Source organism: Athene noctua, chromosome 15, assembly GCF_965140245.1.
Source record: "Athene noctua chromosome 15, bAthNoc1.hap1.1, whole genome shotgun sequence".
Lineage (NCBI taxonomy): Eukaryota > Metazoa > Chordata > Aves > Strigiformes > Strigidae > Athene > Athene noctua.
This window is the reverse complement of record NC_134051.1, coordinates 18,650,873-18,670,833: the sequence shown is the minus strand read 5'-3', so window position 1 is coordinate 18,670,833 and position 19,961 is coordinate 18,650,873. Positions and strand designations below refer to the sequence as shown.

The 19,961-nt window shown below is 43.0% G+C and overlaps 1 protein-coding gene across 5 annotated transcripts in view; it reads right to left on the bottom strand.

Annotated features, from left to right (window-relative positions):
- GSG1L (GSG1 like) overlaps positions 1 to 19,961 on the bottom strand; it is a 57,659-nt gene that overhangs the window by 21,728 nt on the left and 15,970 nt on the right. For all 5 annotated transcript variants that reach the window (XM_074919400.1, XM_074919401.1, XM_074919402.1 and 2 more), the window contains exons 2-3: positions 18,213 to 18,260; positions 3,279 to 3,431 (exon numbers count right to left, since the gene is read on the bottom strand). In XM_074919400.1, the coding sequence (XP_074775501.1) occupies positions 3,279 to 3,431; positions 18,213 to 18,260 (201 nt within the window). The remainder of the gene's footprint in view (positions 1 to 3,278; positions 3,432 to 18,212; positions 18,261 to 19,961) is intronic.

Sequence of the window (19,961 nt, the reverse complement as noted above, 5' to 3'; positions counted from 1 at the left end):
TGCTTTGGTACCTAGGCAGCGCACGCGGATGCTCCCAGCTGAGCTCACAAAAGGCACGGGCCCAGGCTGCTAGCTAACGCGGGGGCAAGATCATCACATCCCAACCAGACCTCGGACCTACAGATATCAAAAGCTCCTTGTGCTGCAATGACAGCTCAAGGCACTTAGAAATCCTGACGTTTTGCCACAGTGGGGTACGGTCTGATCCGCTAGGTTACACTTTGTACCTCAACCAAAGCTGCCATTTACGTTATCTCTGACCACCTCCTTTTTTTTTTTTTTTCTCCGCAGTTGCCCTTCCTCCATGTGGAAGATGCTAATTTTCCTTCCCCAGAGCCCAATTTTAGCTCTTCTTTCCTGATTACTTTCAGATTGTAAAGCGCTTCGCTAGTCTCACCAGACGTGTGGATGATTCAGGGCAATTCTGGGGGAGGGAAGTCAGGGAATGTCATGTTTGTGTTGTGCGTATGTTAAGCAGGACCTTCAGCAAGACAAATGTCATTTTTGATACAAACAACTGCAAAGGCTAAAATAAAACATTTTATTACAAGAAGCTGCGGTGACTTGCTCAACTGCTTCATGTCGGTGTGACACACTGCAAAGTTAGGAGGTGGAAAGAGCAATTCACATCAGAAGAAATGATATTTTGGCAGGGTGGGCAGCTAATGGCAGCCCAGCAAGCTGGTGCACACCTTGCTTCTTTCTGGCTATATTTAATTTCCAGAATTCTCTGGGAACCTGCTGTACTTTTTAAACCAGTGGATTTTTCTCCAGCTGACAGTTACGGTGTTGATCTTAAAGTTTGGAGTTCTCTGTTCCTATACCTACTGTCAGTAATTTTTCAACCTTAATAAAATATTACAGGCTGCCCTGAGACATGTCACAGTCACTCAGAGCCATCGGGAGGATTGACACAGCCAGGACTAGCTCCAGCAAGGCTGATCTGCTCTGGTCTGTCATGCAAGACCTTAATGGGGTTTCAGCAACGTTCGGAGCTTTTGCTGTGTGGGAGGCCGGGAGGACAGTCCACTGAGAGAGGGAAGTAGGAGGTCATCAGCAAGACCTGCTGTAACACGGGGACCACAGTGAAAACGTGGCATTTATTGCTCATCTTCCTAACGACGGGGAGGGTGGGGGGCATTACGCCATGTATAAGCTATAGGAAAACAATACGAGTCTTTCCTCGTGCTGTTTCACGCACTTTTGGTTTGCCTTGTTCCTGACGCCACCCATCGGTGTGGTCTGTTTTAGATATGCCTTGCCAAGTTCTCCATGGGGGTATCCCATGGTGCTTTTTGTTGTACGTTTGATGGTCACATTTTGGATAAAATGAACTGCCTGTAACAGAAATCAATAAATATACAAGATCATCTTTTCCCCCAATTGGCTGCTTAAGGCTGGGTAAAGAGGATAAGATGCTTGTATGCCCACCTGCCTGGGGTCCAGGGCAACGGCTGCTTGCAGATGGAAAATCCTGATGGTATGGTGGACTGGAGTGACTGGTTTGGATGGGAGCACAGAAACACTGACCATTTACAGTTGGCCTGACATCATCAGCCTTTCAGGACCAGAGCTGTTTCTAGGTGTCAGTAATGGGAGAGCTTAAGGAACTAAATTTGGAAAAGACAATATATTTTAAAGCATTTTCAGATACCTTTACTGAAAATGTTATTTATGGAATATATCCCATGAATTAAAATGCTTTATTATAAATATTACCTAAGAGATGTATGTAAGTACTTTGATTTGTGTAAGGTTGAGAGGGATACCAGAAATCACCATGTTGTGGGGTTTTTTTTGTAAGAAAGAAGAAACAGCAATAAGTGGCCACACTGTTAGGATAATTTTTCGTCGCCTTTAGATGTTGAGCTATGAGAATATGAAGATCCCTTTGCACTTTTAGGAGGGAATTCTAGGATGAATTTAATGAGAGGTGTGTTGCTGCAAGGCAAAGTCCTCTTCATTACCTAATTTCTATTAAACTTTGCCATTATAAATATGCTAAGCTTAAATAAACACACTTTTCTTCTTCCCTCTGATATCTCTGTCACTGAAAATAACAGCTAGTGGTGTTTTGGGGGGTTTTGGTTTGGGTTTTTTTTTTCTTCTTCCCTTTTTTAAATCTTTTTTCCCTGTAAAATTTTTAAAGTTTATATTTGGAACATCGTGGCAATGCACTTATAAAGAGGGAAGGACAAAATAAAAATAGAAAGATGTGTAGGAAACTTCATAATCTTTACAAAACTTTAAAACTGCAGTTAATGGTGAGGGGAAGGGGAAGCAATATGGAAATAATCATTTGAATGCTGAAGAATTCCACATAGTTTGATTTTTAAAATTGAACCGATTAATTAAAAAAAAAAAAAATCCAAATTACATCCAAAGCTGAAAAATATCCTGTGGCAGTTTTTACCAGATTATTTTTGTCCTCTCAGCTCTACTTCTGATCTAAGTTTTACACCCCTAACTGTATTTCACAATTTGGAGCTATCCCTGAAGGTACAAACTCCTTCACAGAACGTTCGCTGCCTGTTTATAATCTCTTTCAGCTCGGAATACAGTAGAATAAAATTCTTTCTGCCGGAGAGGTCCATGCAGGGGTGCTCACAAAAGCCAGCTGTGGCTGGTTGCTTGTATAAATCCTGGGACGTGGAGGTTTTAGCCAGCACAGAAGTGAAGGGGCACTTAATTACATGGTTAGATTTGATAACTTCTTTTAGAGAAGTGAATTCCTCGAGTTCATACACTGAAGGGCTCCAAGTACAGAGTGAGCATCGTTGTTCTGAGAGATGTCCCCAGACTACTCTTGGGGTTGCTCCTAAGTGCAATTACTAGAACCCTTTTCATTCTCAATTTGGCTAATGAACAAGATAGGCTCCTTTCTTTGGTTTGAACCATCAAGTCTTCACCTTTAGGATTAACACGGAAAGAAAGAATTTTCAACGCTATATGTATTTCATTTTCTATTGGATAATCAGTGTGGTGATGCTGAAAATGGAGGCTCAGGCTATGGCTAGGGTAATGGCTGTGCGGTCTAAGGGAAGGCTAATTATTGCACTGCTGCTGTGAAATCAGGGATATGTATTTTCACTTCTCCCTGGCAAGAGGAAAATTTATCATGCTGTCCTTGTTCCAAAGGAACAAAAAATTGTAGTGAAAAATGTGATAGCTAAATGGGGATAAGAGAGTCCTACAGTCCCCAGGTTTTATTCTGTCTAAGTTTGAGAATTTTGTTTTGTCATGGCTTCTTGGGCAAGAGGGAAGGGGAAGGTTCATACCTGAAAGCACAGTGAAGACAGCAGCAAAGGCATTTAACTTGAGCCCATCTATCACACTGCTTGAATGAAAGAGCTCAAGGCACATAAGGCTGAATCCGACGACTAACAGCATGATGTATAACACCTCGGATACTACTGATAACCACAGGACACCTGCAATGCACAAGAGCAACAACCAGTCACTTACTTGGTAAATACTTTCAAGTGCTTAAAGTTTGTAAAAGTTAATTAGGAAATCAGGAATATCTAGGAGTAATTGTGTATTCAGAAAGTTTAAATTTAGCAAACCACCACCCAACCTCTGAAAAATAGAAAAAGGGGTGAATGAAGACGTGAAGAGCAGCAGGGTGGTAAAGGCACTGCAGAAAGAACAAGCTGTTGCCTGAGATCTCAGCTTGGCTAAAGGATCTTTTTAGGCATATTGAGAACCTCTTGGCTCCTCTGACCCAAAGCGTAGGACACAGAATCTATTTTCCATCCCTGTGTCATGGTTTAGGTGAGCAGAATCTAGCGTACACAGTGGTGATGGCAAATAATACCTGACAGTGCATGCACTGGCGGGAGATGGACAGGCTCGGATACACCTTTTTCACAAGAGTGTTCAAAAAAATTGTTTTCAGTCCAGGTTTTAAAATGCTTATCACAGCGTAGCGCCCGGGCCTGCTATTAGAAGCTCTTTCACAGAAACTGTTCTGACTTTGGATCCACTCTGTCACCAGGACTAATACAAAACGTGCCCGAATACAGATGGGGTGGAGCCAGTTATTGATAACACGCTCGGTTGAAGAGCTGCAGGTGGAAAGTTTGGACTGCCTTCTCTTTCCTCAAGCCCTAGGTACAACCCCCCAGCAGAAGGGCAGGGCTGATGTGCCCTGTTTGAACTGCGTGTTCTGCAGGACCTTGGGGTTGTGCACGGGTCCGTGGGTCTGGTAGGGGCTGGCTGAGACTGAGCCATCCACCGCAGGTGCCACATGTGGGAATTTCAGCACCAAACCTCTAGCAGGATCTGCTGAGCCTTTGAAAGCCGCCAAGCCATGGGGTGAAGTTGAGAGGATGGTAACAGATGACAATACTGAGTCCCTGCCAAATTTCCCATTGCTGTTTCAGCATGAGAATCTGCTCGAATTCTTCAGTACATTTGCTAACCTGATTGCTGGAGAATTCACCTGGAAACAATGAGTGGTGATGGAAAATTTCAGCCTAAGCAGTTGAAACATGGGAAGTTAAGCATCTGAAGACAATGGCTTATATTAGAAAATGTTAGCTGTAACCATAGAGACTGCTACAGGCTTCACTTATATTAACACATCCTCGCCTCACTGTAAGAATGTATGTGTGGTAATGCCTAGAGTTGAGTTTAACAAACCAGATACACAGACTCACTTTTACAAAATATTTAAGTGTCCTCTTAATGACCGGGTTGATCCCAGCTCATATTTTGTCTGGGAACCTGTCTTTATAATTGCATCTAATAAATATCTGTTATTTGTTGTTGCCACTGCATCTGACCTTCTGAGTTATTAAACAATACTACAGAGATAGTAATAAATAGACCTTTTAATTTCTCACAGTGTCTGCGTGTGTAATATCGCATCTACAACAGCAAACGGCTGTTTGTCTCACTCCTATTAGTCAGTTTGGTATCAGGGCAACTGGCACACTCTTCCAAAAAGAAATATGAATGAGAGAGAGAGCAAGGGCGTTGTGCTACGATACAACAGGATTAAGAGGGGGTTTTGCCTCATTTTCTTACACACAAAAGTTTCTATGACAAGAGAATGATGAAATGGTTTGAGTTGGAAAGAACCAGATTGTGTAAACTTGGCCTATATATACTGAGGCAGCAGAGAGCCCTGACGAGTTCTAATTCATAAATGTTTCAGCCCAAACTTGAAAGAGTAATGTACAACGTATCTGCCCGAATGTTTACTGCCCTGTTTCAACTCCTGAGGATACTCACTGCTGGTTTCTACACACAAGGGCAGTGTTGCAGCAGTGACTGCAGCTCCAGACTGTGGTGTGGCTCTGTCTCTTACTTCCTTGGGTGCTCAGCTGGATGAAGGGTGGGCTCAAAGAGTTGTAGTCAACAGGACAACATCAGGCTGGTGGCCAGTCACTAGTGGTGTTCCTAAGGGCTCAAATTTAGGGCCAGTTCTCCTGAATCAGTGACCTGGACACGGGAGTTGAGCGCACACTAAGAAAGTTTGCTGATGATACGAAATTAGGAGGAGATGTTGAGTCCTTCGAGAGTAGAGAGGCCTTAGAGAGAGACTTGATCCCATCACCCAGATCACTTAGGAATATATGAAGTGGCACGGGGCCCAATATCGGTATTTCATGGTGTACACTGAACATCTGCTCTGTGCCTTCTCTGAGGTAGGGGAAGGTGAGCCACACATGTGGTGTTTGCCTAGTCCTGAGTATGTGCTGTCCTGCCTGCTTGGATTCTGAATTTCATCTGCAATAATAACATCCAGAAAATGCAAGCTGTATCTGGATTTTGCATCTTTCTGCGGCTGCCAGCAGCAGAACGGTTGATTCAGGTTATTAATTCAGGAGACAGTGCCTCGCTATTCTGTGCTGATGGTGAAGTGATCTCCCACTGCTCTTCTCTCAACATGAGATTCATGAGGCAGTCACTTGGCATCACTTACTTCCACTTACAATCTCTTACAGCCTCCTTCCTGCAAAGTAGAGAGCTCTTTTTTTAGAGGAGACCTCAGTCATTACAGGTGACAGGGAGGAAGCTCTCCAGAGGTTATTTCCCCTTCCCTATCTCCTCTGCTCTCACCTTTCTGTATGTCTTTCCCACCAGCCTGTGTTCTCTGCTCCAGGGATTCGTCTGGCCAAACTCAGCTGTTGTGAGAAATCTTTCCTTCAGAAGAGTCAGCACTTGATTCATTTGGAGGCTCCTAACTGGATGGCCTGTATCTGAGGGTCTGTATTCTCCTAAATCACCAGCTTTCTCTCATTTTTTGGCCTTTGTCCTGTTTATACTTCTTCCTTACCTGTTCATCAAACCGGCTGCTATGTGTGCAGAGAAGGTGCTGGGAGTTTGTGTAGAGATCTCAGCTGGGATGCGCCTGTTATGCCAAGGATGTTTCTTGTTAATGAAGAAATATTTCAGGTTCTGACCTGCCTCCTCCTCAGCATGTGCAGCATTTGTCAGATGGTTGTGTCATCCCTGTTCACCTTGTAGGAAATAATGCCGCGACATTGTGGCAGCAATGGGAGACCTCCTAGGAAAGGAAGGTCTTTAAAGCAAAACTAAATCAAAACTGATTTCATTTACACTCCTGTACACACATCCTCCCAAGCATGAGCAGGTGCAAGGAGTCCATCCAGCACACAAGCACCAAGACACAGTCAATCTTCCAGGGATTCCCCGAAATAATACAAAGGATGCCAGCTGCTGTGTCCTCCTCACGTCTTCTGGGCTTGTTGTAGGTTAGCAAAAATGGGATAGGTTTGCATGTTCCTTTTTGTCTCGGCTAGAGCTGACAGTGATCTGTCCTGCTGTTCTGTTCCATCTCTGTTACACACCGTGATTTACTTGTCCTGTACCTTCCAACCTGGTGTCTGGGAAGCTGCAGGTAGATGGGCACTAGGATCTTGATGACCCTCTAATGTTGGTACCATCAACACCTGCTATTCTAATACACCTTATCCTGCCATTTTTGACTGATGCTTCTGCACCACCAATCACATCCTCAATGGTGTTGCTGACAGTGATACTGTTGTGTGCTGTGGGCCACTTCGGATCTTTGCTCCTGCCCCACAGATATTTTGCTGTATGTCACAGGTGGTGTTCTGAAGCTGTGAAGCTGGTTTTGGAGGTAAAGGGGTCACCACCTTCAGGACCACCTCCTTGCAAAGTGAAAGGACTGGAAGTACAGGACCTGGGCTGAGGCTCTCACCTGGAACTTGAGCTGGCAAAGCTGGGACTCACCGAAAAATTTCACCTAAGTCAAAATTCATCATGGGACTCCCACCTCAGAAGAAATCATCTCACCTTCACATCATCTGATCTCAAGACAGGTTGCACTCTATGTGATCACCAGCTTTGCCTAAAATGAAAACATAGCCCCACTGAAAGCATATTTTTCATTTGTGCTTCTGTCCTTGTCCAGAGAATCTGATTTTGCAAGATCAGTAAACTAGCCTGGACATTACTGAACCTCTTCTTGTCTCTAAGCTATTGTTATTTCCTCAACAATGTGCTAAGAGATTGTATTCTCTGCGGAGTCCATGGTGAAAAACATCAGTACCACCTCCTCATGGACTTAGCCACTGCATCAGCTTTGCTGCACACCAAGGAAATTCATTTTCCAGCAACCCCAAGTGACGTGAACATACTTTTCACTGTAACTGAAAAGATAAGTTACCCACACGATCACGGAAATTTTAGGAGCTCAAAAACATCGTGAACCATCTAACAAGATCAGTCCCTTGCATTTCTGTCAGACAGTGGAGGGCAGCATCAACATTTTGAAAGAAGATTCATAGATCCTGAGTGCGTTTCTGCAAAGCTGGTGATATAGTTAAGTGCATCTGCCAGAGACAACATGTTAACAAAAGGATGTTGCAGACACTTCTGAGTGAATTAAGCAAACGGAATATTTTTCTGACAGTGAGGTAAAGAATCTTTACCTCTGCTTGCAATGAGTCTCAGGGCTCAAAAGTTCTTCGCAAAACTTGAATGTATTTCAAGTCAGCGCCGCTCACCAGGGAAGGCACTGTAAATGAACACACTATTACCTCTCACCAAGGAGCACTCTGAGTCAGGAATCTCCAATGCTGAGTTTCCTTTGAAATAGAATTTCTGAAAAAAGTCATAGAAATTCTGCTTAGAAGAATTTGAGGCATCGTGCCACATTTCAGTGAATTCCTGATTAAGGAATCCAAAGACCAACGGGGTTAATGACTTCCAGGAGTTTTGAGCTGATTTTGACTGTTTGGTATCTAAGTTCAGAAGTATAAATGTGACACTGAGGTAGCTGCCGTTGTCACAGTTTATTCTGTTGGTATGCATCTGGCCTTTTTCCTTTGGAGTGAGAAGCACTGAGGACCATTCACACTACCGTGAGTGGAAATACATATCAAAATGTCAAGTATTCTTTGTTCAAATCCACTGTAATTTCCTGTCACGAAAACTCAACAGTTTCTGACTCCAACTTTTCTGTGAGAGCACCTTGGTAAACTGACCTCAAGAATGTAGAGAAATTACTGACACGATCCTCTATGCTCCTGCCCCACAACAGGCAAAGATGATTCTTAGTTGTCTTGTGTTGCATTAGTAAAGCCATCCTCAGGCTTGTTAGAAATTTGGACTGAAATACCAAGAACTTGGATACCATCTTGGGCAGGATGATAACGAAGCATTTGCTGCTGTTTCTGGCACCACAAAGTTCCACGATTCCAATTGCTGTTGAATTTTTGAGATTAATACAGCTGACAAACCAGTTCTAGAGAGTCTAAATACACATCTGTACCTCCTACCACCTACATTCACATGCAGCCACGGAGTTTTATGCATACTTGTTGGCAAATCAGAAAAGTTGATTTTTTGGTGCCAGCTCACTATGCCAACAGTTTCTCATGCCAGATTGTGAGGTCCTATCTCCAGATGAAATAACGATATTGAAATTCCCTCCTGGCTGCTTCTCCAGGCTGGTCAGGTTGTGAAAATGACTGTCAAAGATCCAATATTAGTACATGTTCTCAAGGCAACACTGAAGAGGTGGCCAACAGAGAAATTGCTGTTAGAGTTCAAAGCATTTTTAATCCATAAACATGAGCTGTTTGCTCGTAAAGGATCTCTTCTGGGAAAATCATACTGCTATTCCTGAAGGAGATTGCTGAGTCACGTTAACTATGTTATATGCAGCATAGGCAGGAATTGTGTGCATGAAAATGTTAGTCATGCATTTTGGCTAGTGGCTTGAAAATTATTCCAGCATAAAAAAAAAAAAGATAAATGAATGTATTACCTGCCAAGCCACGTGATGCTGCCTGAACGCCCCAGCATTCCCTGAGCAGTGACCAAGAAGCAATAGTCCAGAGTCTGTATTGATTTCTGAGGGCCCTTTCAGACTGAAAATTAGCTTCCTAAATTGGGGTAAACTCATATTCGGAATGCCTCAGTGGGATTTCATCCTCCTCAGAAACACCTACAGCCTCAGCCTCTGCTCCCCGCTGATGATCTGTGGCTGCTGATCACCAGCCCCTCTAAGAGCAGAACTGCCCTCCTGGCTGCTGAGTTCAAGGATCTGACCAGAGCAGCCTCATTTGGACTGTCACACTGTGCCACGCTGTCCCTGAGCAAGTTATCAGCCTGGACAATGGTGCAGGCAGCTAAAGAGATCTCGGAGAGGTTTGTACTTGCCACATTCCTCATAACTCATCTGCTCCGATAGCCGGAGTCTGTCTGAGCTACAATGAGACATCACCTCAAGTCACTCCTCTGTCAATTCAGCCTTGATCTGTGAGAAATTCTGACAGAAGCAAGATAGAGGCTTTGGGGGTTTTTCTACATCACAGTTCATCATATGACAAAAAACTTCTATATGCTAGGAAGAGTGGAGCTGAGCCACATGTGCTCCTAATAGCTGTTGAGATGATAGCACCTGGCTGAGATGGAATCCACAGCACTCGAAGGACAGGCTGGGTGCTGCGTTGCGGAGCAGCTGAAGAGCCATCAGTGTCCAAGCAACACTGCTCTGGGGAGTGAGCATCCTTCCTACCTCCTCATCGCCATTGCTGTAGCCCCAGACACTGATGCTGTTACTTGAGGAACAAAGTGTTCCTTTAGCCCAAGGTTCACAGCTGTTGTCCCCAGGATCCCTGAACGGCTGAACAACACAGGGAAACCACAAGAGGCTCTGACAAGTTGACTAGATAGATGTCATCCAATGTGGGAGGAAAAGAACCATGTGTGAGGGCAAAACGTGGCTTTGGGTGCTGTGAATTTGCATGGAGGAAGCCATGGCCCCGTTGTTGTTCCTTCTCAGTGCAAAAATATTTCCCTATTCTTCTTGGTCTCTATGCAGCAGTCAGGGAGATGGGGGAGTTGTTACCCTTGTTTGTGTTACCAGCTAAAAAAAGTTCTGCTCACTTGCTTTTGACAGCCCGAGTTCTCCATGCCCTGCGCTGGAGATGGTGCAAGATGGGCCTGGGTCCTTCTCCTTGGTTTGTTTTTTGATGATGAAACTCTAAAGTTCTCTCTGTAAGGTACTGTGCTAGACCTAAACAGTGTGTAAGGGACCCAGAACTTCTTAGTAACTGAAAAATTGGGAGCAGGCCCTTCCTGGCAAAGGAAGTAAAAGGGAGCAGAATCTTCGCAGGAAGATGCTGACCATCCACAGCCTGTGGCACCCACACAGGGGTCTGCTGCGTCAGGGAAAATCTGTTTTTTTCTTTAATACTCGAATCCAGAGCCAGTAACATGATGCTGGGAGTGCACTGGCACCTGCAAAACTTGTAGTAGGTGCTGGGTTTTATGGTGAGTGCTCCACAGACCTAACGGGTGTTTGGTTTTCTTGCACTACCGATTTTAAAGATATTCTGTTTACCTATGTAGAATGGCATTTTCTCTGCATTTTTGGTCCTGTCTGCTTTGTTCTTCCTGGTTTATATTTGTTGTCTTGATGCTTCTTGACTCGGGCTGTCATTGCTCTGCTTTTCCAGACTTAGCCACTATGTTGGAACTGACACCTGGATCTCATTTTTATCTCTCCTCTTCATGTTCAGTGCAAGAGAGGAAAAAAAACCCAAACAAATGGGTACACATTGAGAAATGTTGTGCATCTTGTTTGGGAGGAGCATTAAAGTAAGCTTGAAAGGGCCGTGTAAATCTCACACTTTCTCTTCTGGTTGCATTCTAATGGTTCTGGAGTTATTCGCTCATCTCTGTTGCTCCAATACTGGGAATTACAAGCCAGAAATATTGGAGTGATCAATAAAAAATGGTGAAAGGAATAAACACTGAGCATGCTGTTGTGGCTGGCGAAGGGACTCAGCTCTGAGCAGTCAGCCCGTCTGTTGGTTAATGCAGTCTCATAATATCAGACCATCTGCCTGCCACTCTTGTGCTGCAGCGTAAAAAAAACTGGGAGGAGAGAAGTAGACCACAGAGCTATGAGAGACATTCCTCCAAAACAAAGTAAGCTCATGATCCTAAAAGCCATCTGAGATACCTAAAAACTACCTGTTATTGAAAAACAAATGAGACAGTCAAGACAGATAAAGGGCTGGTACCCGGACAAGAGGCTGCAGTTTGCAAACCACGAGACACTGTGTGATAAACACCCAAACCTGCTCAGGTGAGAGGAGAGATGCCAGCTGGTTTGATTTTGCTTAGCTTTAGTTCTTCATCGGTTTAGTTTGAAAGGTGAAGTGGAGCTGTGAATCATAAAATGATTCTCTTCTACGCGGTGATGTGTCTTCTATGACTTTTTATGGTTCTGACATTGAGCTTGGTTTTGAATTTAATCCTGTGTACGATACCGAGCAGACTGTGGAAGATCTTTGTGCCTATAATATCTTTTTCCTAGCACGGTAGTAATATAGTGAGTAGAGTAATATAGTGGAAAAGACTATGAAAAATACTTTAAATCGGGAATATCCCATATGCCTTAATAAATATATTTGGGTTAAATGTTTCTCTTTGAAGACCTAGAGCACAGGCCCTGTGATGTACTTCCACTCTCAGCACTGGGCTGAGAAATGAATTACATGTTCAGACCTTGAGGCTAGTAGCCGTGCCCACAGCAGAGAACCAGCGTTCTCCGTGTCCTTGGCATCACCACTATAAAGAGCAAGACTATTGCTTCCTTTTAGGAATTAGGTATTTAGCTTGAATTCTGCTATTAAGTATGGTTTCATCTTTGTATATCTAATTAGCTTTTAAAAATAACTTCAGTGATTCATAACAGGTGTATAAGAAAACAGATAAAATGTTAGAAACACATTTTTTTCCCTGCATATTTAATCGTAACTCTCCCAGTACAAGTGCACAGGTCCTTGTCTGAGTTGGTATGTAGCCTATTGCAGATAGACTAAGAATAATGCAAGCAGAATATAAAATATTCAAGAAGACAGTAGAGACTGTTTTGGAAAGTATACAATTCTTGTGGGAGATCCAACCACACTTCTTTTCACTGGATGCAGGTCTCTAAGTGGTCCTTTCAGAAAAATCTATCCTGTTTTTTTTTCTTCTCAGGAACAGCCAGCTACCCATTACATAAAAAAGGAGGCTTGGTTTTTAACTTGGCGGTTACGAGTTTCATCTGTGTCTTTTCCAGTCTGAAATCTGTTCTGTGTCGTCCTTCTCAAACAAAAAAAGTGTCCCCTGTCTTTGACCCTAACTGTCAAACTCTTCTCTCCATCTCTACATTTTATCAAATTTTTTTTGGAGCTGGAGCTAGCAGGGGAGGGATGAGGGGCATACCCAGAGTGCTGGGGGTGGGCACACCACACATACATGTGGTGGCATGGTGACCTTTGTGTTTATTCTTTATTTACTATAATGATCCTAATATTGATCCTTTCGGCTGAACCGTTAATTTGTTTTAATCAGCTCTTGTTTTTCTGGCGTTCCCTTCTGCACAACTTTTTTTTTTTTTTTTTTTTTTTTTTTAAAGCTTTATTGTTTCTGCCAGGATGCTGAATCTCTCTGTTAGTCATGGCTACAAGGTACCTTACTACTGACATTTTGACCTAAGATCCCCACATCACTCAGGAATAAGTCAAGAGTTACAAGTTTCCCAACTAATTTCTCCATGCTCATGAAGTTTGTCCAAATTTTAGTCTCCGCATCATACCGACCACGATGTTTTCTCAGTCTGTGCATGGGGTTTTGAAGTCTGCTCCTACTGTTTTGTTTTCTGTCCTTATGCCTTCTCTGATATGAAGTTTAACTCTGGGACTGTAAGCCATCCTAATGGGTGATCACTAATATAATTCTGTCGTTTTTATCTGAGCATGGAATCTATCCAGAGAGATTGTGTTGCTCATTAATGACATTACCTTGTTATTCTGCTTCAGCTTTAGTACATGACATCTGCTTTGTCTTTCAGTGTAATCAGTACCAAGACATTATTGTCCCACTAATTATCTTTCTCCCATCAAATTTCTGGTACACCTATTATGTCAGTATCCATTAAAATCAGGCATCTAGTTTCTTTTCTCATTAATTGCTGTTGTAGTGCTGGCTTAGAAGCATGTATAGATTTGGCTCAGTTTTCTTTTTCCGTGCTGTGTTTAGGTGAGACTTTATTTGATTATTTGCTGTTTGCCATGTGCTATCTTAGTTTTGCCAGCTACTTTTTTAGACAATGTAGAATTTTTATTGCTTTATCTCTACAGGATGCATCATCACGAGCTGTGTAGAGGACATGCAGAAGACATCTCCTACCTGTGCCAGTACAGTCTCTAATTTTAAAAGTCCCCTGTAACATTTTGGACAGTTAAATTCTCACTAGCAATGAACATTTTCCTTCTGCAAGGTTTTGCCTTGCTTCAACCTCCATGGTCTCCAAAAAGTCCTGTTTATTTTATGCATGTGAACTTCTCTATAAATAAGTAAAAAGCACTGCAACACAGGCAGTTGCTGATGACCTGCTGCTTTGCCATTCATTATGGGCATTATTCTGCAGATATCACAGCTGAAGCAAACGAGGTCCTACAGCGCGTTAGAGTAACTCAGCTCGGACTGCACCATACCTGTAAAGAGTTTGTCCACCTTTAAATTCTGAGCCAACACTGACCTTTGAGCCTGTTCCTGAAGCAACTTCCCAGCAGTCCTCCTCAGGTCAGACACCTCACTTCAGGAGGTGCCACGGGCACTCCAGGTGCTTGGAAAGTCAGCCCCAGTGAGCAGCATCCAGAAAATTCTCGGGGCACCACGTTGCCTGCAAACCCTCACCCTTCCTTCAGCACAAATGCTGCTTCCCACTGATTCCCACTGCGTACATCCCAGCCTTCACTTACACAAGGAGCTTGGCTGGTCATGACTCCTCATCCTCCGGCTCTCGCTATGTTTGACAGCTGACATTTGTGCATTTATATGGATGCGGGAGCTCGAATCCCCACACAGTTCTGGGCAGAGGAAGGAACACCCCTGTGTATGTATGAAGCTGTGGTGTTATGCTAGTCAGGGAATCTATCAGATCATTTGATGGGATGTATTTCTACCTTCTGCTTTCCACTGTGGTGCCATGGTTTCCAGACATAATATTTGGCCTTAGTTTCTTCCCTTTGAACGTATCCTCCACAGCCTCTCAGAAGTCCTAGTGGGCACAGATGTGAAGCAATGGCAAAGGGGAGTTAGAAGGTGCACCCAAAAGTTGTGAGGAGAGGAGAAGAGTGGTGGAGCATGTCGGGCTGGGAGAGGAAAGCTGCAAGCTGCGTTCAAAAACGGACCAAGTAGCTGGAAACGGAGTGCACTTCCCAGTGTAACACAGAAGTGTCCCTCACTAAATAGGTTATCTTTTTTTTTTTTTTTTTCCCCTCAGACATCGAAATACTCAGCAGGAACAAAACTTTGATCAAGTTTTGTGGAGAAAATCCCAGGAGCAATTCAGAACTGAAAGATCAGGTCCAGCCTACTGTGGCAGTTTCCTTCCAGAGTCTTTTGGAAATACTTGCTCTCTCACTACTCAATCTGTAAAGAAAATTAGAAGATAGCACACTTCGTGGGACCCAACAACATCTGCTCTGTGGAAGCCCATTAAAAGTTCTGGCCAATGTAAGCAGCTATTGCTTTATTGTCCTTTAACAACAGCGAATAGAAACTGCAATAAGAAATATTTGTCGACACAGAACATGTTTTTTTCTAGTTATTATCTACCATCACCAAGCTGATTTTGTTAAGCAGATTTGGCACTAACAACCAGCAATAGCTAATAAATTCAACGTTAGGCTTACAAGGTTCTGACAGATTGTTGGCAGCTGCCTTAAATGCAGGGAAGAGCTCTCCTAGTGTGGGTTGCAAATGCTTATTTATACCATACTGTGGGTCTGTTTGCCCCAAATTTTGCTGCCTCCTTTTAGTAGATGTCATTGGTGCAATATATGCAAAGGGTATAATAACTGATCGGAGGGATGTAGTATCCAGCTACACTGCAGATCAGCACAAATGGATTAAGGATAGGAAGTTCAAGCATAAGCTATTGCATTTTTACAGTAAGGATAAGAAATATTTTCATTTCTGAATGCAAAATTTGTGGTAAGGATGTAGCTAGGCCTCACCATAGAGGTTTGATTTTACTGTCGGTTTTGGTGATTGGCTTTCCTGTGCTAAGAAGTCTTTAAATATTATGAAGGAGTTTTATACTGACTTGCTGCTAATTGCTGATGGACTCTAGAAGAGACTAAGTTTGTTCTTAGGCTTCCTTTTAGCATGTCCTCAGTGGAAGAACAGTCTACCAGTTCAACGGCCTGTATTTAGCTTAGAAGTTGGTTAGATAGAGGTCGTCTCTGGAGCAGAGAAAACCAACTGAAAAGAAAACTTTGTAAAGCCTGATTCTCACTTGCATTAAGGGAACATTTACTCATGGAGTCATTTCAGATTATCGAAACCTTGAACAACCGCTTTGACTGGTAAGTGATGCTAAAGATATGTACAGAAACTGTACAAGCTGAAGTCTCATTGTGAAGATTAGTCCAGAAATTCCTAGTTACACAATGGACTCTGAAAACCACAATATATATAACTGAACTCAAATTTTGATATCCGCTGCGTTTTATCATAGCTCATTTACTTGGAAGAAGAATCAAGAGTCTGTTCCAGCACTGGGTGTAACTGAGTAGCTGACAGGCCTCTGATGATTAAAGTCAATGCTGAGTGGGGGGGATGAAGAAATTAAAGGAGTAGGAAGTTCTTTCCAACTGGAAAAGAGTAGATTAATTCACGAAGTTAAAGAATTTTGCTGTGGAAGTAAGTTGAGCATTACTGACACACAATTTTCATATGTGGTGGAAGTATCTCTGGACAGTATACAACTGATGGTGAAAAATTCTGATTAACTACGATGCAGTGTCCAACTTGATCCAGAGCTGTGGAATTTATCCTGGTTTTGTTTATGAGTCAGAAGGTCAGCACTCTCCATCCCTGACAGAGCTTTTCCCTCTCTTTCTGTCAATATGTCTTACAACTCCATGGAAAGACTGCAGAAATAGATACCATTTTCTTTATACCATGAAAGAGCCTTCCTTCCTCAAAAAAGAAAAATAGAATGGTCTTGAAATATACACTGACACTGTGCAGCAACTCTAAAATTCTACTGAAAAAAAAAAAAATAATTGCTGACAGCGTTTCACACAACCAAAAGAAATACTTGAAGTAAAGCACTAAATGCTGTTTTGGAAAGTGTGTGGGTGATGCAACCAAGCATTATGCACCATAATGAACTTTCAGAAAAAACGAATAAAGCACAGAAACATCCCTTTGCCTTTAGAAGAGCCACATTGTGCTTGTTTTGAGTCTGTCTCCTGGAGGTGTCATGCAATGCCCACTGTGCCGAGAAAGGCAGTGAACTGCCGTTCCCCAGGCTGCCTTTTCAGTTCCTCTTACATATTTATCAATGTCCATCACATCTCCTCTCACAAGTCTCTCCTTCGGGATGAAGAGTCTCAGTCTCATCTTTGTACAGAACCTTCCAGAACTCTGATTATCCTTGCTGCCGTTCTGTGAGTTGGACTAAAAAGGACAAAATTCCACACTGTATTTTATATAAAGGGGAGGCTTTCGGATGTATACCCTCCTCGTGTGACAGGCTACTTTCTGTTTTGTTCTCAAGTCCTTTGCTAATGCTTTCTAACAGCTAGTTTGTTTTTTTGACCGCTGCTGAGTATTGAGCTAGTGGTTTCATAAGCACAGCTATGCCCCAAGGTCCCATTTGTGTGTGTAAAATTTAACTCAGAGCCCATTAGTGGCAGTAATCCCAGGATTGTTCTTCCCTTATGTGCATAATTTATTTCGGTTTACTCAGAATGAATTTCACAGAGACTGTCTCTGTTACTAAGTCTCTCACTGAAATACCCCGTTGCTCTGTTCATGGGAATTGCCCTTCTCTTTCAATCTGTCCAGCCCATCAGCAATTCAGACAAACCAAGAACAATTGTTCCTTACACCACTCACTGCCTCTCTCTGTCAGACCTGATGGAGGTACCATATCCCCAAAAGATTTTGTGATTGTCTCAAGCGCTCTAACACAATATATTGTCTCTTTGTGCCATGAAGTTCCATCTGGCCTTCGGATACTCCAGAAGCCCGTTGTTAGCGTGAAGGACACTGCCAGGCTCCTTCACCTCCTCAGCTGTGGGCAGAGCACTCTGTCTTCAGCAGGGCGCAGGATGGGCTCAGCTGCCTAGTTTAAGTGAACTCTATCTTTTTTTCCCCTGATAAATACTAGTTTGAAATATGGGTTAAGCTGCTATTGAGAATTTAGAACTCCAATACCAGAGGAAAGAAAACCTTTACAGCCTGCCTCTGTGCACTTGAATATACTTTTTTTTTTTTTTTTCCAAGGGTAAATCAAACAAACAAACATCTAGATGATTCCCTCTCACAAAGAGACATTTGGTACTGTCTGTGACTGCAGTTTTCTGACCATGATCATGGCCTGAGGAATCCATGCAGCATGTCGTTCCTCACTAGAGGAAGAAGGGAAATGTCTGTGTTGCCGTATAAATCGTTATTTTCTTGGAAAAAAAAAAAATTCAGCTGCATGAAGAGAAAATGCATCAGAGAAATGACAGATCTGCATAAACTGAGCAAACTGCTGTCTTAAACCCTTGGCATCTGTTTCACCTTGCTGGGTGTAATCTGACATGTGGGTCCGTGTGTGCAGTCACGTTCTCCCTGGCACTGAAGTACAACAGAAACAACACTGATGCAATCTGTACAACGGGAAGAAGCCTTTCTTGTCTTACCTTTTTCAGAAGCCGGGGCAAGGTCAATAAAACTTCGACATTTTTCACCTTTAAAAGAAAAGGATTATTTTAGGAGACAGAAGTTGATTGGTTTTGCTCTGCCTCCTCTCTCTGGTGTTTCTGCCATCGCTCCCACCTGAGTCTCTACAGGGCCACTACCGTGTCTCACACAGAGAGCAGACGTTCAGCTGTGCCTCCCTCCTGGGCCAAACCCACTGTGCTCACATGGCTGGGCTCTCCCTCAGGATTACAGCTGCTTCATCAGGTGTATGAAATAGAGCTAATGAAGAAAACTATTCTCTCTGGTGGTTGGGTCCCTGCCGGGTCAGTGATGCTCCTTCCCAAGGCCGGGAACCATGTTGTGCTCCAGACGGAGTGACACAGCACAGCACGCTTTGGAGGGGCCGTGCTGGGAGGCCACAGGCCTCTTTCACCAACACTTTTACCTTCCTTCTTCTCATCAGGCCAGTGCCTGTGCCCCACCATGGTGTGACCAAACCTCCCAGTGCCAGCAGGCATTGCCATGGGCATAGATGCCTCGGTAGCTAAATACGACACATGTGACTAGGACAGACCAAACCTGAAGCACAAAGCAAGATAAGCAATTGCATAGCATTTTAAAAAAATTGTTTAAAAAGCAGGCAAATGCCTTGCCACGACCAGCACAGCCCTGTGCCACTCCCTCTGCTTTGTGGCTGCTGCATCCATTTGTCATTGTAAATTAAATTTTCTCTGTTTAGGACTCCACCTCCATTTTTGCAGGCATTTTTGAGAAGCTTATTGCTTCTGGGCAGGAAATGTATCTTAAGGGTGGATGTGTTGACCTTTCTTTTTACTTCTTCAGACACTCAGAGATTATAAAATAATTCCTGGGCTCTAGGTGCATCCACCCACCAAGCGTATGTATTTCCTTCGATATGATACGTTCCAAGGTGACCGGCAGCCTGCCTGCCTCAAGGAATCAGAGCCCAGCATGCCTGCCAGAGGTAATGGAGATGAATCCATTTTGCCCTTTTAGACTTGAATTGATGCAAAGACAGGAGTAGGGTTTTTTTTACTAGTTTTGCTCAATTTTAATCGCACAGTCAAAAGGCTGATTTAGAAAATGTGAGCCATTAAAAAAAAGAATAAATAGTGAAATGCCATAGTGATGTTGAAGTCAGCGTGCAATTTTTTTTTTTTTTTTGTTATAAATAATTGTATGTGCAAACCAATATAAAATGTGAATCTCTCTGGTGTCTTTGTTGGTGGGACTGAGATAAATGTACCCATTCAAATGATAGCTGTGCTGAAATAACAATCTATTATTATAATGCTATTATTACCACTTTTTATTTACTTGTTGCCATTTTAAACCTATGCTAAAAAGTGTTGTGTACATAGTCTGTTCGTTTATGTGTTAAGTTGATATAAAACAAAGGTTCAGTTGACATTGAAATAAAAGTTTCAGTATCTCCATGGCAGGGGGAAGGATTCTACTCTGCGCTGTCAAGAGGGCAGTCAAGAAAAGGAAGTGACACTTGGCTTATCAAAGCACCATCTCTGTTTCCAAAGAGGTCTATGTTTGAGCAGAAGGAATGTCAGATGAGGAAGTTATGAGGTTTGGGAACAGACAGACTGAAAGAAAACTGATGGATTACAGAAATCACAGCATCCCAGAGGCCTTGTGTGGATGGGACCTTGCAGGTCCCTTGTCCAGCCTCCTGTTCAGAGCAGGACCATCACTAACATCTGAGCAGGGCAGCTCTG